Source organism: Anomaloglossus baeobatrachus, chromosome 5 (assembly GCF_048569485.1).
Source record: "Anomaloglossus baeobatrachus isolate aAnoBae1 chromosome 5, aAnoBae1.hap1, whole genome shotgun sequence".
NCBI lineage: Eukaryota > Metazoa > Chordata > Amphibia > Anura > Aromobatidae > Anomaloglossus > Anomaloglossus baeobatrachus.
Genome location: NC_134357.1, coordinates 308549070 through 308562208, shown reverse-complemented (window position 1 = coordinate 308562208; position 13139 = coordinate 308549070). Strand labels below are relative to the sequence as shown.

General features: G+C 44.3%; 1 protein-coding gene across 1 annotated transcript in view; it reads left to right on the top strand.

The window, feature by feature from the left end:
• CARD14 (caspase recruitment domain family member 14) overlaps nt 1-13139 on the top strand; it is a 123131-nt gene that overhangs the window by 98474 nt on the left and 11518 nt on the right. Inside the window, exons 15-16 of the mRNA XM_075349695.1 lie at nt 507-744; nt 5418-5481. Coding sequence (XP_075205810.1) covers nt 507-744; nt 5418-5481 — 302 coding nt within the window. The remainder of the gene's footprint in view (nt 1-506; nt 745-5417; nt 5482-13139) is intronic.

Below are 13139 nucleotides of genomic sequence, written 5' to 3'. Positions count from 1 at the left end.
TAAAGCACATCTAAATATTGAAACTTTTACCAAGTACCTTTATTTAGCAAAAAGGTAATCTCCACTTGTCCTGAAAAGAGTAATGCGCGTTCTTGAAAACTAACAGGACACTGCCCTCACCCGATGTCTGTCTCAACCAGACGTCTTTATGCAGCCCGTCCTAAGACGTGGGACAGCTGGGAAACTGCTGGGAGCTGAGGGATCTCAAGTGCAATAACTAAAGATTACCCTTTTACTTCCTTTAATATTAATTAAAGGTATTTGGTAAAATGTGTAATATTAAATATACTTTATTTAGTTTAGTTATTTATTGTTATTACATTTTTCCCCTTTAATACAGAGCCCTACTTGAGCACCAAGCAGTGCATGACTTGCCAATACCTCTGTAATACAGAACTGTTGGGACTCAATCATGTCTTGTTCACCATGCAGAGATGTTCACTTAACAAGATGAAGCTAGACATATCCTAATTTGTATCTTAAAATATATTTTTTTCTGATTTCAGATTATCGAAAGTTGTTCAATAACATAGAGAGGGGATTATTAACTTCTGGTGACTCATTTTATGTCCATGTAAACCTTTCAATGCCTGCACGGGTTGAAGGAGGCCTCCAAGTAAAATGTGGGGAAATTTTACATATCACAGATACCATGTACAAAAATCGTTGCCAGTGGTTTGCTCACAGAGTCAATGCTTACAGCATGAAGGATGGAGAATCGGGGATTATTCCCAACTATCGTCAGTAAGTATACACAGTTGTTGCTTCATAAAATAGATTATAGAGTTTTGAATTCAAAGCTGAGTTTGCAGTATACTACATCATTTTTGGGAAAAATCACACTATTGAGGAAATGTAGCAGAGCACAATGATATGGTAGAACTGGGTTAGACAAGTGGGAGAAGCACTAGTATGAGTTAGCCGCTGTACACTGAATTAGCTGTATACTTCGGTGGCATGTAACTGCCTGAGCCAGCCTTAAAGAGGGAGAAACAGAGGTTCCCACCAGGTTACTATCTAAATTAACATACACGAAAGCAAAGGAGACCGAGAGACAGAGTAGGAGAACATGAAGCCCAGCGTTAGAGTCAGGTCAGGTGAGTAACAATATGTATGGGGACCTTCCAACTCTCCCAACAGAAATGATGTTGTGAGAAGAAGGATCAGTCAACCTCCAGAAGTGTCCAGCAGAAGCTTTCCCCTCTCTCACTTTTGAAAACACATGCATTCTCAGGTAAACCGAGCTTGCCTGTGTATGGCAGTGAAGGCATGTTTTGGGAAAAAAGCTGTTGGCAGAATAATAATGGGCAACTTTAGGGGAATATTAAGTAGCCAGATGTGTTACTTGATCCACCTACTTATGTGAAGTCATGCTGTGCTGATTGTTGAAGAATCATGGGAATGGTAGTATATCTTAGTAAGGGGATGAAGGGAAAGGGGTGATGCCAGAAAGAAAGATATAAATTAAAAAATATACTACATCGTTGAGCTGTCTCTCTGGCATGGGAAGAAGGAGTTTAGATAATAGGTGTATTTTATGTAATGGAATCACAGAGCTCTGATCTAAGCCTGTGCATGATTCAATCAGATTTAATGGGGTTGTCGACTACTCCACGTCCCCATATCATCAGTGAGTCTCCTTGCTGTTCTGTAGTCCACAGGCGTGAATTGACCTGCTCTACCATACAGGGCAGCATGGTGGCAGCATGGTGGCTCAGTGGTTAGCACTGCAGCCTTGCAGCGCTGAGGTCCTGGGTTCTAGTCCCACTAAGGACAACATCTGCAAGGAGTTTGTATGTTCTCCCTGTGTTTGCGTGGGTTTCCTCCGGGTACTCCAGTTTCCTCCCACACTCCAAAAAAAAAACAAAAACATACTGATAGGGAATTTAGATTGTGAGCCCCAAGGGGACAGTGTTGCCAATGTATGTAAAGTGCTGTGGAATTAATAGCGCTATATAAATGAATAAATATTATTATTATATTATTATTAACTGTATCAGCACTGCACACACCAATACTGTTTACAGTGTTGAGCGTAGCTACCGTTAGGGCAGAGGAGCCATTGTCCCAAGCCCCGAGATCACAGGGGTCCACCCAGAGCTATGCTACTGCTCAATGTTGTTTTAAAACAGTGATCGGGAATACATTTATAGTGCCCCCTGTGGCTGAAAATCCCGTGGGTGACAACTGTACATGACAGACGACACCCATGGGCATCAGATTGGGGCTGATTAAGCGCTTAAATACCTCAGTCAATCGCAACAGCGGTATCTAAGAGGTTAAAATCCCCCCTTTGGCAGGACTTGCTCCCCACGATCATAATTGCAGTTGCTGATTGTTGCTATGGTACCCTGAGGTCATCTTATGACCCCAGGGCATGATAACCTGTTAGATCCTGCTCTCTAAGGCCACTTTCACATTGTGTTTTCACTTGCGTTCACTGGTCCCGTCAGGGCATCCGTCCAAACCTCTCTTAACCTTTCCGCAAAACATGTTTCGAGCGCATGCACTGATGGGGCCATTGACTATAATGGAGGAGACGGAGTCAGCATGTGCTCTGTCTTCCTCCATTTTCGGGCTTATACGTTTTCTGCAGGCGGACACCCAAACATAATAGACTACATTCGGGTGTCCACCTGCAGAAAACGTATATGCCCGAAAATGGTGCAATGCAGAGCACACGCTAAAGGAGTCTGCTCCATTATAGTCAATGGCCCTGTTGGCGTATGCGTCCGAAACACGTTTTGCGGGGAGGGGGAGAGGGGTTTGGACGGATGCCCCGATGGAACCAGTGAATGTAGGTGAAAACGCAATGTGAAAGTGGCCTAACAGGCTCTGTCAGTAAATAACTGACAGGTCTTCTGCACTACTATACACAAGTAAAGCAGCGTATGAGACCAGCGATCAAAGGAAAAAATATTCATGTCTCACAGTGGGACTAAGTGAATAAACAAACTCTAATATGGCTCAATTGGCAAAAAAATTTAAAAAAGTTACAGCTCTCAGAATATGGCAATAGAGAAACAAATTATTTTTGTAAAATATTCTTTTTATATTTTAAAGTAGCAAATCATAAAAAAGCTATACAAGTCTGGTATCGCTGTAACTGTACTGATCTGAAGAACAAATTGGTTTTATCACTTTTACTGCACAGTGAACAGCACAGGAAATAAAAAAAATAACTAAATTGCTGTTTTTTTATTCATTCTGCATCTGAAAAATCCAAATAAAAAGGGATCAAAAACTGTTGACTATCCCAAAATGGTCCCAAAAAATCTTCAGCTCATCGCACAAAAAATAAGCCCTCATTCAGCTCTGTTCACCCCTAAAAAGTTACAGCTCTCAAAATATGGCAACAAAAAACAATTTATTTAAAAAACAAACAAACATTTTTACTGTGTAATAGTAGCAAAACATTAAAAAAAAAAAAACTACCGTATTTTTCGGATTATAAAACACACTTTTCCTCTCCAAAATTTGGGAGGAAAATGAGAGGTGTAAAGTCCTACTATAGCTTACCAGCAGGTGGAGAATTGGTGCGGGGGGCTGTCTGTGAGTGCGGGCGGCTGCCTCTTTGTGTGGGCTGCTCTCTGTGTGGCCGGCTGTCTGTGCGGGTGGCGGGTGCTTCTCTATGCGAGCGGCTGGCTGCCTGTCTGTGCGGGGGGGTGTCCGGCTGGCTGTGCAGGCTGTGGTGGCTGTGGGCCGTGGAAGCCGTGGTCCCAGCGTCCCAGATGCTCTGGCTTCAAATGATGGTGCCCGGAGTCAGGGCATGCGCAGATGGAGCGCTCAGCTGAGAGCTCCATCTGTGCATGCGCCGCTCCGGGCTCCATTTCTTTGAAGCCCGGACCGCCGACACAGCATCTGGGACACGCGCTGCACCGGCCTGCTCCACACAGCCACCACAGATTCCGCTGCCAGCACAGACCCACCGCTGCCAGCATAGACCCGTCGCTGCCAACACAGACCCACCAGTGCCAGCATAGACCCCACAGCTGCCAGCATAGACCCACCGCTGCCAGCATAGACCCGTCGCTGCCAACACAGACCCACCACTGCCAGCATAGACCCCACAACTGCCAGCACTGCCCTTGCCTTCTGTGGCTCCACTCAACCACCGCTGCCCCCCTCCTCCAGTAAGACAACAACGGAGTATACGACAGACCCCATTTTTTTTTTCCTTTTATTATCTCTAAATTTGAGGTGCATCTTATAATTCGGTGCATCTTATAAAATGAGAAATACAATATATAAATCTGGTATCGATGTAATTACACTGACCAGAAAAATAAAGCTGCCTAATCACTTGCGCCAGATGATGAACTGCGCAAAAGTAAAAATAAAAACCATTCTTGTACTGCTGTTTATTTGACTATTTTACCTCCAAAAATTGTAATAAAGCTTGGTTCACATTTATCCTGTGCTCTTTGTTGGGCACTTATGTCAGGGTTTCCATGTAAATTCCAAAACTACTTATTCACACAAATCTCCCAACCGAACCACATACTATAATGAGGCAGATGAGTCACTTTGGACTACGTCTTGTCTATGTTCTGATGCTGTCCCAGCATGTTAGGCATTTTTTAGCGCACAAGTGTGTTCAACCAAAGATCTGTGCACGCCAAAAAAGATAGATAACACTAGAACAAAGGTCAAATGGAGTCTAAAGTTTCGCCATCTGCCTCATTATAGTGAGTAGTTTCATTTGAGGCTTCGTCTCAATAACGTTTCTGGGTAATTTACACGGAAACCCCGACGTAAGTGCTCAGTGCAGAAACACAAGAATATGACCCTATCCTTATACTGAAAGCTATCAAAAATGTTATGTGCCCCAAAATGTTACCAATAAAACCCCTAACTTATCCAGCAAAATAACAGCAAACAGCCCACACTCAGGTCCGTCATCTGTCAGTGGAAATATAGAACAAAGACTCTGGAAAAGCAATATGACTCCCACCCTCAAATAAAATCCAGTGACTAACAAAATAAAATTAGATTTTTAAAAATGATGCAGATGTACAGTAGATATATGGGAAATGTTATTTATTAATTATTTTGTACAGCATGACTAGCTTCTTTAAGGATATAGAATGTGTAAGTTTGAAAATGTAAACATTTTCAAAATTGTTGTCAAAATTCCGATAATTTCACAAGCAAAAGCAAAAAAAAAATCAACCTAAATTTACCACTTACAAAGTACAATGTGTAATGATAAACCAATTTCAGAATCACTAGGTAACATTGAAGCGTTCCAGAGTTATAACCTCATAAAGTGACACTGGTCAGACTTCAAGAACTTGTTCTGGTTATTTAAGGTCAAAATTGTCTGGATCACTTAGGGGTTAAATTGTTAAACTTTGTTTTGAAAATAAAGATTCCTTAAATGTGTCTGGTTTAATTCAACTGTTCTTATATTGCAGGGCTCAGCAGCAATTAATAACATCTATACAGCGCATGACTTGGCAAAATGGGATGCCGCGCATGGTGAGTAGTAAAAGAAAAGACAGATAATGGCATGGATTACACTATATTACATAGAGAGGCGTACTACTAAAATCACAAGTAAATATTTGCAGTTTTTGATTAGGTTTTACCACAATTACAGTTGGAGCTATTTCTACAGTCACGGTAAAACCATGACAAAGCACATGCAATTATAGATTGTAAGACCGAGCCGTGAAGGCAGAGTCCACTTCTCCCCTATACCTGTCCGATACAGTTTGTTTACTGTATTCATATGTGTGTTATATATGTATGTAACCCTTGTCACATGTATAGCACCCTGGTATTAATGGGGGTTTAAAATAAATAGTAATAATAATAATTGTAGCAGTGCTTGAAGCCTCAGGACTTGTTCACACTGGATGTACTTACAGCGGATGTTCAGAATTTCCAAATAGCAAATACACTTTATATTACAGAACCAGCATTTTAGGTGAAATTTTGTGAAATCTGTACAGGCTGCAGAAAAAACCCAGGGCAGAAATTAACGAGCGCACCAGATTTATGATCAGCAGCATATCAATTGCTTTTTGTATTTCTGCATTGAGAGCCTGAGGCTACTTTCACACTTGCATTGACCGGCATCTGCGCGAGAGACAGAGCCCATCATCACCGCACACGCAGGTGTGGCGCCCCTGAGGCTTCCGTCGCCACAGGTCATTGCACCCCATCTGCGGTGTGATGCCCTATTCTGGGAGAGGAAGAGAGTGAACTCCGGTCTCCTGGTAAATTCACACTACACCCATTGTTAGGGACACACAGGACCAGGGAAAGTGGCAGGCAACCCTCCCATGCTGCATGCTGAGAGGGGCTGTAGGACCCATCCCTGCTCCCATAGGGTGGTAGCCTAGCAACTGGGGAGGTGGGAGGAGCCACCTGAGAGTAGATAGAGAAGGGAAGGTCAAGTTTAGTTAGTTCGCTCAGGGAGTGGGAGAGTGAGGAGTGAGCATGTAGGACGAGAAGGAAGGAAAGGGTCGCAGGGCCGCGGGTAGTCCTGTAAGGTACCACGAGCAGTCCTTGTTGGGTACCGCTGCCGAGGGCCCAGAGGCGCTACGGGTAGCTGCAGGCTGCGGTGGCCCGTTCCACGGTGACATCGGTGGAGTGATTAGCTGCGACAGGGGACGGTCCCTAGAAACTGGAGGAGTGAAAAGACAGTCTCCAGACAGTAAAAACCGAGGCCCAGGGAATTGCAAGCTCCCAGGGCCAGAACCCAGAGCAGACCTTCAGAAAAGGGGTAATCAGCCGACAGGTGACCCCCCAGCCTGGAGGCTGTAATGGAGGCCAAGCCAAGTCCATCTACCTAAGGCAAGGCTAGTGAAGACAGCAGAAAAAGAGACACTAAAGAGAGGGAACCGGATTTCACGCTCTGAATCATCCAGAACTGACGGAGGTCCCTGACAGTGGTCCCAGCAGTCTGAGGGTCCCTGCAACTGTGACGGAAACTGTGAGTAAAAGAACTTGAACTGCACCTCTGAAGTTGCCTCAGTTATTTCATCTGCATAGACATTCACAAGCACCAACTGTGCCCCGGGCATTGCTCCACCTGTGGGGAGCAGTACTACCATTGCTGCCATAACATCATCCCGGAGGCCGCACACAGCGGCGGCTTAGTAGCCGCATACCACAGGTGGCGTCACGAACACAAACTTTAATTCAAGCCACATATTCAACTGACACCCACCAGGGCCACGGAGCCGGGCCCAGCCACCACTGACTACCACCGGACTAGTCCGGCACCGGGTGTCCCATAGCCCTGGGGTGGGCGAGTCACAGGCACTACCGCATTCATCATCATCACACACATCCCGGCACTACCGCCCCCATCATCACCGCACACGCAAGCACTACCACACTCATCATGATCACACACATCCCAGCACTACCGCACCCATCATCAACGCACACACCGGCACTACCGCACTCATCATCATCCCACACATCCTGGCACTACAGCACTCATCATCACCGCACACGCAGGCACTACCGCACTCATCATCATCATCACACACACTGGCACTACCGCACCCATCATCACCGCACACACAGGCACTACCGCACCCATCATCACCGCACATGCAGGCACTACCGCACCCATCATCACCGCACACGCAGGCACTACCGCATCCATCATCACCGCACACACACAGACATTACCTCAGTGACGTCCCCGCTAACAGTGCAACTCCCTTCAGTTGCTGCATGCAGCTCACAGCGAGCGGCGGTGTTCTACTGCCGCTCCTGTGAGCTTCATGTAGCAGAGCTGGATGCGCCGCGGGACCTCGTGTGGATTATGCCAGATCTGGAGGGGTATTTGGGGATTTTATTAAAGTGGTGAAAGAGGGTGTTTTTTGTCTTTTATTCCAAATAAAGTATTTTTTCGGGTGTATGTGTTTATTTACTTTCACTTACAGGTTAATCATGGAATGTGTCTCATAGACGCCTGCCATGATTAAACTAGGACTTAGTGGCAGCTATGGGCTTCCATTAACTCCTTATTACCTTGATTGACACCACACCAGGGCAATTCGGGATGAGCCTGGTAGAGTCCCGGGACTGTCGGATCTAATGGATGCGGCAATTCTGGGCGGCTGCTGACTGATATTTTTAGGCTGGGGGCTGCCCATAACGTAGGGCTCCCCATCCTGAGAATACCAGCCCAAAGCCGTGTGTCTCTACCTTGGCTGGTATCAAAATTGGGGGGGGGGGACCGCACGTCGTTTTTTTTTTTAATTATTTATTTATTTTATTATACTGCACGATATAGACCCGCCCACTGGCGGCTGTGATTGGTTGCAGTGAGACAGCTGTCACTCAGCATGGGGGCGCGTCTGACTGCAACCAATCATAGGCGCCAGTGGGCGGGGAAAGCAGTGAATACGAGATGGAATAATGAGCGGCCAGCATTTTCAAAAGCAGGAGAAGCCGCCAGAGGAGTGTGACAGCTGTGCAGTGCCGCACCGGTGATCGGTGAGTATAAGAGAGGGGGTGAGAGGGGGAGAGAGACCAGGAGTGATTTTAAATGATTTAGATCGTTCTGCTGGACATGCTGAGCATGCGCAGTAGAACGTGATGGAATCCGTCAGCGGATTCCGCCGCTTAGTGCATTGCGGCGGAATCCACCCCCATAGACAATCATTAGACACCTTGGCAGATTCTAACGGAATCCGACAAAGTGCGTTATTTTAACGACCCAAAAAAATGCTACATGCAGCGTTCCCTCCGACCGACGCTGTGTCAAAATAACGACGCAGCTTCATCCAGCGGATGCAACGCAGACACTTGCGTTACGGTGCGTCATCAATACAAGTCTATGGAGAATAGCGCAGTGCATTAACGGACTGCCCTATTCTCCATAGCGGCGGATTGCGCTGAACGCAAGTGTGAAAGCAGCCTTAGTGATATCCGTACAATTAAAGGCAGTCTGTCACCCCTTGAATTCCTCGGCCAATTTTCTGTTTTTCGTTGGGGTTTTTTTGCTCCTCTTCGTCCGAGAGCTGTAACTTTTTTATTTTTCTGTCAATCTTGCCATATGAGGGCTTGTTTTTGCGGGATGATTTGTACTTTTAAATGAAAGGATAAGTTTTACCATATAATGTACTGGAAAACGGCAAACAAATTACAATTGCGGAAAACGTGCAAAAAAAGTGCGATTGCATGATTGTTTTTTTAAATATTTTATTCACCGCGTTCACTATATGGTAAAACTGATGTGTCGGTGGGACTATAAGGATCAGCAGTCTGATCACTCATTTTTTTCTGTTGATCACAGCTGAGATCAGGAGAAAAACTCACATCTTGTCACTGGCAGCAGCCAGCTGGGTGAAATAGGAAGTGTGTCATGTGAGCTACAGGAGTCATCACATGACCCTGTGCTACAATGACAGCCATCGGCTCACAGTGATCACTTCACTGCGACGCTGATGGAGCCCGTTGAGTACAGATTTACCGCGCCGGAGATTTAAATGGCAGTGTCACATTTTGACAGTGCCATTTAAGGGGTTAACAGAAACGGGCGGAACACGTATCCACTTGTGCCTGCGAGGCACCCATGTTAGCTGTACAAATCGGCTGTCATGTGCGCGGATCACTGCCGGCCACAGCTGGGGGCGATTAGACTATGACCACTTAGGACATAATATTACTGCCAACGGTCGGGTTAAATGAATCAGATGCTCATTAAGGGAACGTACCCCCTATAAAAAATCATTCCTGTTATTTAGTTTTCTTAGCTTTGATTATCCACAAAATTATGTTTTTAATTCATATGCAAATGTGGGTGTTCGGCGCATCATTGGCATGGCCAGCACTCCTAGTGAAGTGGATCCACCCCTCCCCCTTTGCAAATTTACAATGCATTCAGTACACACAGTGTCAATTAAAGTACACACATCCATCTCTCCTATCTGCTGCGGCCATGTTCATACAGTGCTATCAATCAGCAAAGGGGAGAGGCGGAATTATGCGATGAGAGTCTTGGCTTTTCTTTCCTCCCCTGTCATTAGTTGCTGACTCATACTGTTCAGATCAGGAATATATTCTTTACCAGAAAACAATCCCAATGGAGCAGACACCACCCATATATTAGTGATAACCAAAACATACGTCATTCAAGAAGGAGGAAAGGCACGCATAAAGGATCAGTTGCACTTCCTAAAGTTTAATAAAATAATTCTTTTGTTATATAGTTATAAAAGAACCAATAACTCCTATAAAAGATCATCTTCATTCAAAAATAGTTAAAAACCATCAATGATAACACCCAAACAAATACCAGGAGGGTTCAAAGTTACAATGAATATAGGACAGAAGCTGGAAAATATATGCAATACATACAAGAGATAAGAAGGGACTACTAATAATCAATGAGCAAAAACGAAAACGAATGATCACTTCCCTGTGTAGTGCGGATGCTGCACGACCTTGCCTCGACTACATTTCTAATTGGAAGTTTTTGCTAATATTATTATTATTATTTTTATTACACCTACTACATATTGGGGTAGGATCTTGGAGATGGAAATAACACTTTAAGGGCACGTATGATAAAAATGTTTCTAGCTTTATCAGTGGTTTTGTTAAGAGTTTGCTCAAATTTTCATCTGCTGAAATGGACATCTGAATCCTAACAGAGTCCTGATCTGAGTTCTGGGTACATTCCACAGCCAAAATACTGAGACATGGGAACTAGCAGCCGAAAACTTACAGATATCCTGCCTGACAGACACACTAGCCTTGTGTTTACAATATTTTACGTAAGAATTTTACACTGAGAAGACTGAGCAGGGCTGTTCTCAATCAAACACTGGTATGAAATAGTTAATAGAATGTGTTTTGCTCAGCCATTAAATAGCTCTCCTCCCAAATGAATCTGAATGTATATGCAGCCAGACTCCACTGCATTTCCTCCTTATATTTCTCTCTTTCTTTCATACACTTTCTGGACACCTTACTTGAAATTCCTAACTCGGATGATCCAGGCAGGCTGCACTGCATGGTTTATATGTACATATAAATAGAATAGTTATTCTTCCAGCAAGGCAATGTTGTCAATCTGTGTAATAACAATGACTTTAATGTATGTTCTGTTTATAGAGTGGTACCAGGCTTGTTGAGGTGACAGGTCAACTGTGCACCACGCCAAAAAGTGGTGCCACACAAACTTTGCTGTTGGAGAGTCAGGAGTATTTAACTGTTCAGCTATGGCAACTGTTATGCTTGCAGGGTTAGCACTGTTCTAGTGGGTCCACTGGACCGAAGGTACAGTTCACTTTCCTGGGAGAGCCAACTGAACTGGCCGCTGAGTCGTCTCCAGGTGCTGGTAAGCATCCGGCAGAGGGCAGCCCCAGGGGATCAGCAGCACCCCGGCAGCTTATGCCACGGACACAGCACAGTCTATTTGGTAGAAGGTAGCAGGCAGAATAGTGGATCCATCCAGGCTGGATGGATGGATGGAATGGCAGCAGCAACCAGCGTCAATACTTGCGATATTGTAATAGCTGGCCAGTGTGGATTGAATCGGCGGCAGCAACAGCACAGCAGACTGGCACAGCACTGAAATACAAAGAGACGTCAGCAGCAGTCTACAGCACAAAGCAGCACTAAAGGACCTGACAACTAGCAATGTAAGAAACTCATTACGCAGGCAGCTCCCATAGAGCAGAGGTGCCTTAAATACCTGCAACCTCCCAGCTGACCTGGGAGGCACTTCTGTGTTAGGTGGACACTGGTCCTTTAAGAAAAGGGGCATGACCACGGATGCGCCCTACGGACAGAGGCTGGAAGCCAGCAAGGTGCATAGACGCTCCGGGAGACAGCAGCATTGGACAGAGATGGGACTGCCACCGTAGGACGCCCAGACAGGAGAGGAGAGAGGACAATGCGAGGACGCCCATATGGCTGTTACAGCACCTCATGAAAAGGCACAGTGGGATAACTGGCAGACAGCTCCCTGTGAACTATTTGTGAAAGGACCAGAGCACAGGGACTCCCTGACAAACAATGCCCTGCAATTAAAAATATACTGTCTACAGAAGACTGCAATATATTACCGCATCAACTTGCCTCCCCTATTTGAGACAAGATACTGTGGTCTACTCAGCAAAAGACTGTGGTCTATGACCAAAGCCATGTACGCACTTTGAGAATTTGGTGAGTTTTTTACCTCAGTATTTGTAAGCCAAAACCAATTGTGGGACAATCAGAAGAAACGTATAATAGAAACATGAGCACCACTTCTGTATTTTCTACCCACTCCTGGTTTAGGCTTACAAATATTGAGGTAAAAATCTCGCCAAATACTCACCATGTGCCCGTAGCCTAATAGTGACTCCTTTGGCTTCTATGCAGAATTGTAGTGTGGTCTCAAATTGAGAGGAGCTGAAACATGCATTGACACACTCTACATGACCTGAGAAAGCATGAATTGTGCCAATATTGTTTTGTAACCATTAACCTTGTATCTTCATGGAGAAATGGTAACCGTCGTGATTGCTTTCTCAACCTGAGATAAACACTTTCAAGATAATCTTGCTGCGTCTGTCTATGTCTTTCACTGTGCCATGCTTAAACTGGCAGCAAGGTCTGGGGTCAAAGGGCTATACCTTTGTAATGACCCACTTAAAGGTCCTTTTACACATGAAGATATAATTGTAATAGAAAAAATAGAACAAAAGCGCTAATCGTAGTGTAGTTGTCTCTATTATGTATAGCCATTTTCATATCTAAAGCGCCATGGAATTAATGGTGCTATAATAATAATAATAATAATAAAAAAAAATAATAATAACTGTACTTGTTTCTATTATGTATAGCCATTTTCATATCTAAAGCGCCATGGAATTAATGGTGCTATAATAATAATAATAATAATAATAAAAAATAATAATAACTGGAAATTACTGGTAATTACTCGTAACAATAATCTTGTAGTTTTCTGCAATATAAATAACTTTCAAAGTCTTCCTCTTATTTGCACTACAGAGGGAAATGTACCACCAATTAAGTTTTAGGTGATCACAAAAGATAAAATGAACATGAGCAAATTCTCACTAATCATTCACACGCAGCACATGATTACGCTGACAAGGATTGCAGAGCTTCGCTCAATTTCATAATCTTTTTAACATGCTAATTGCCTCATA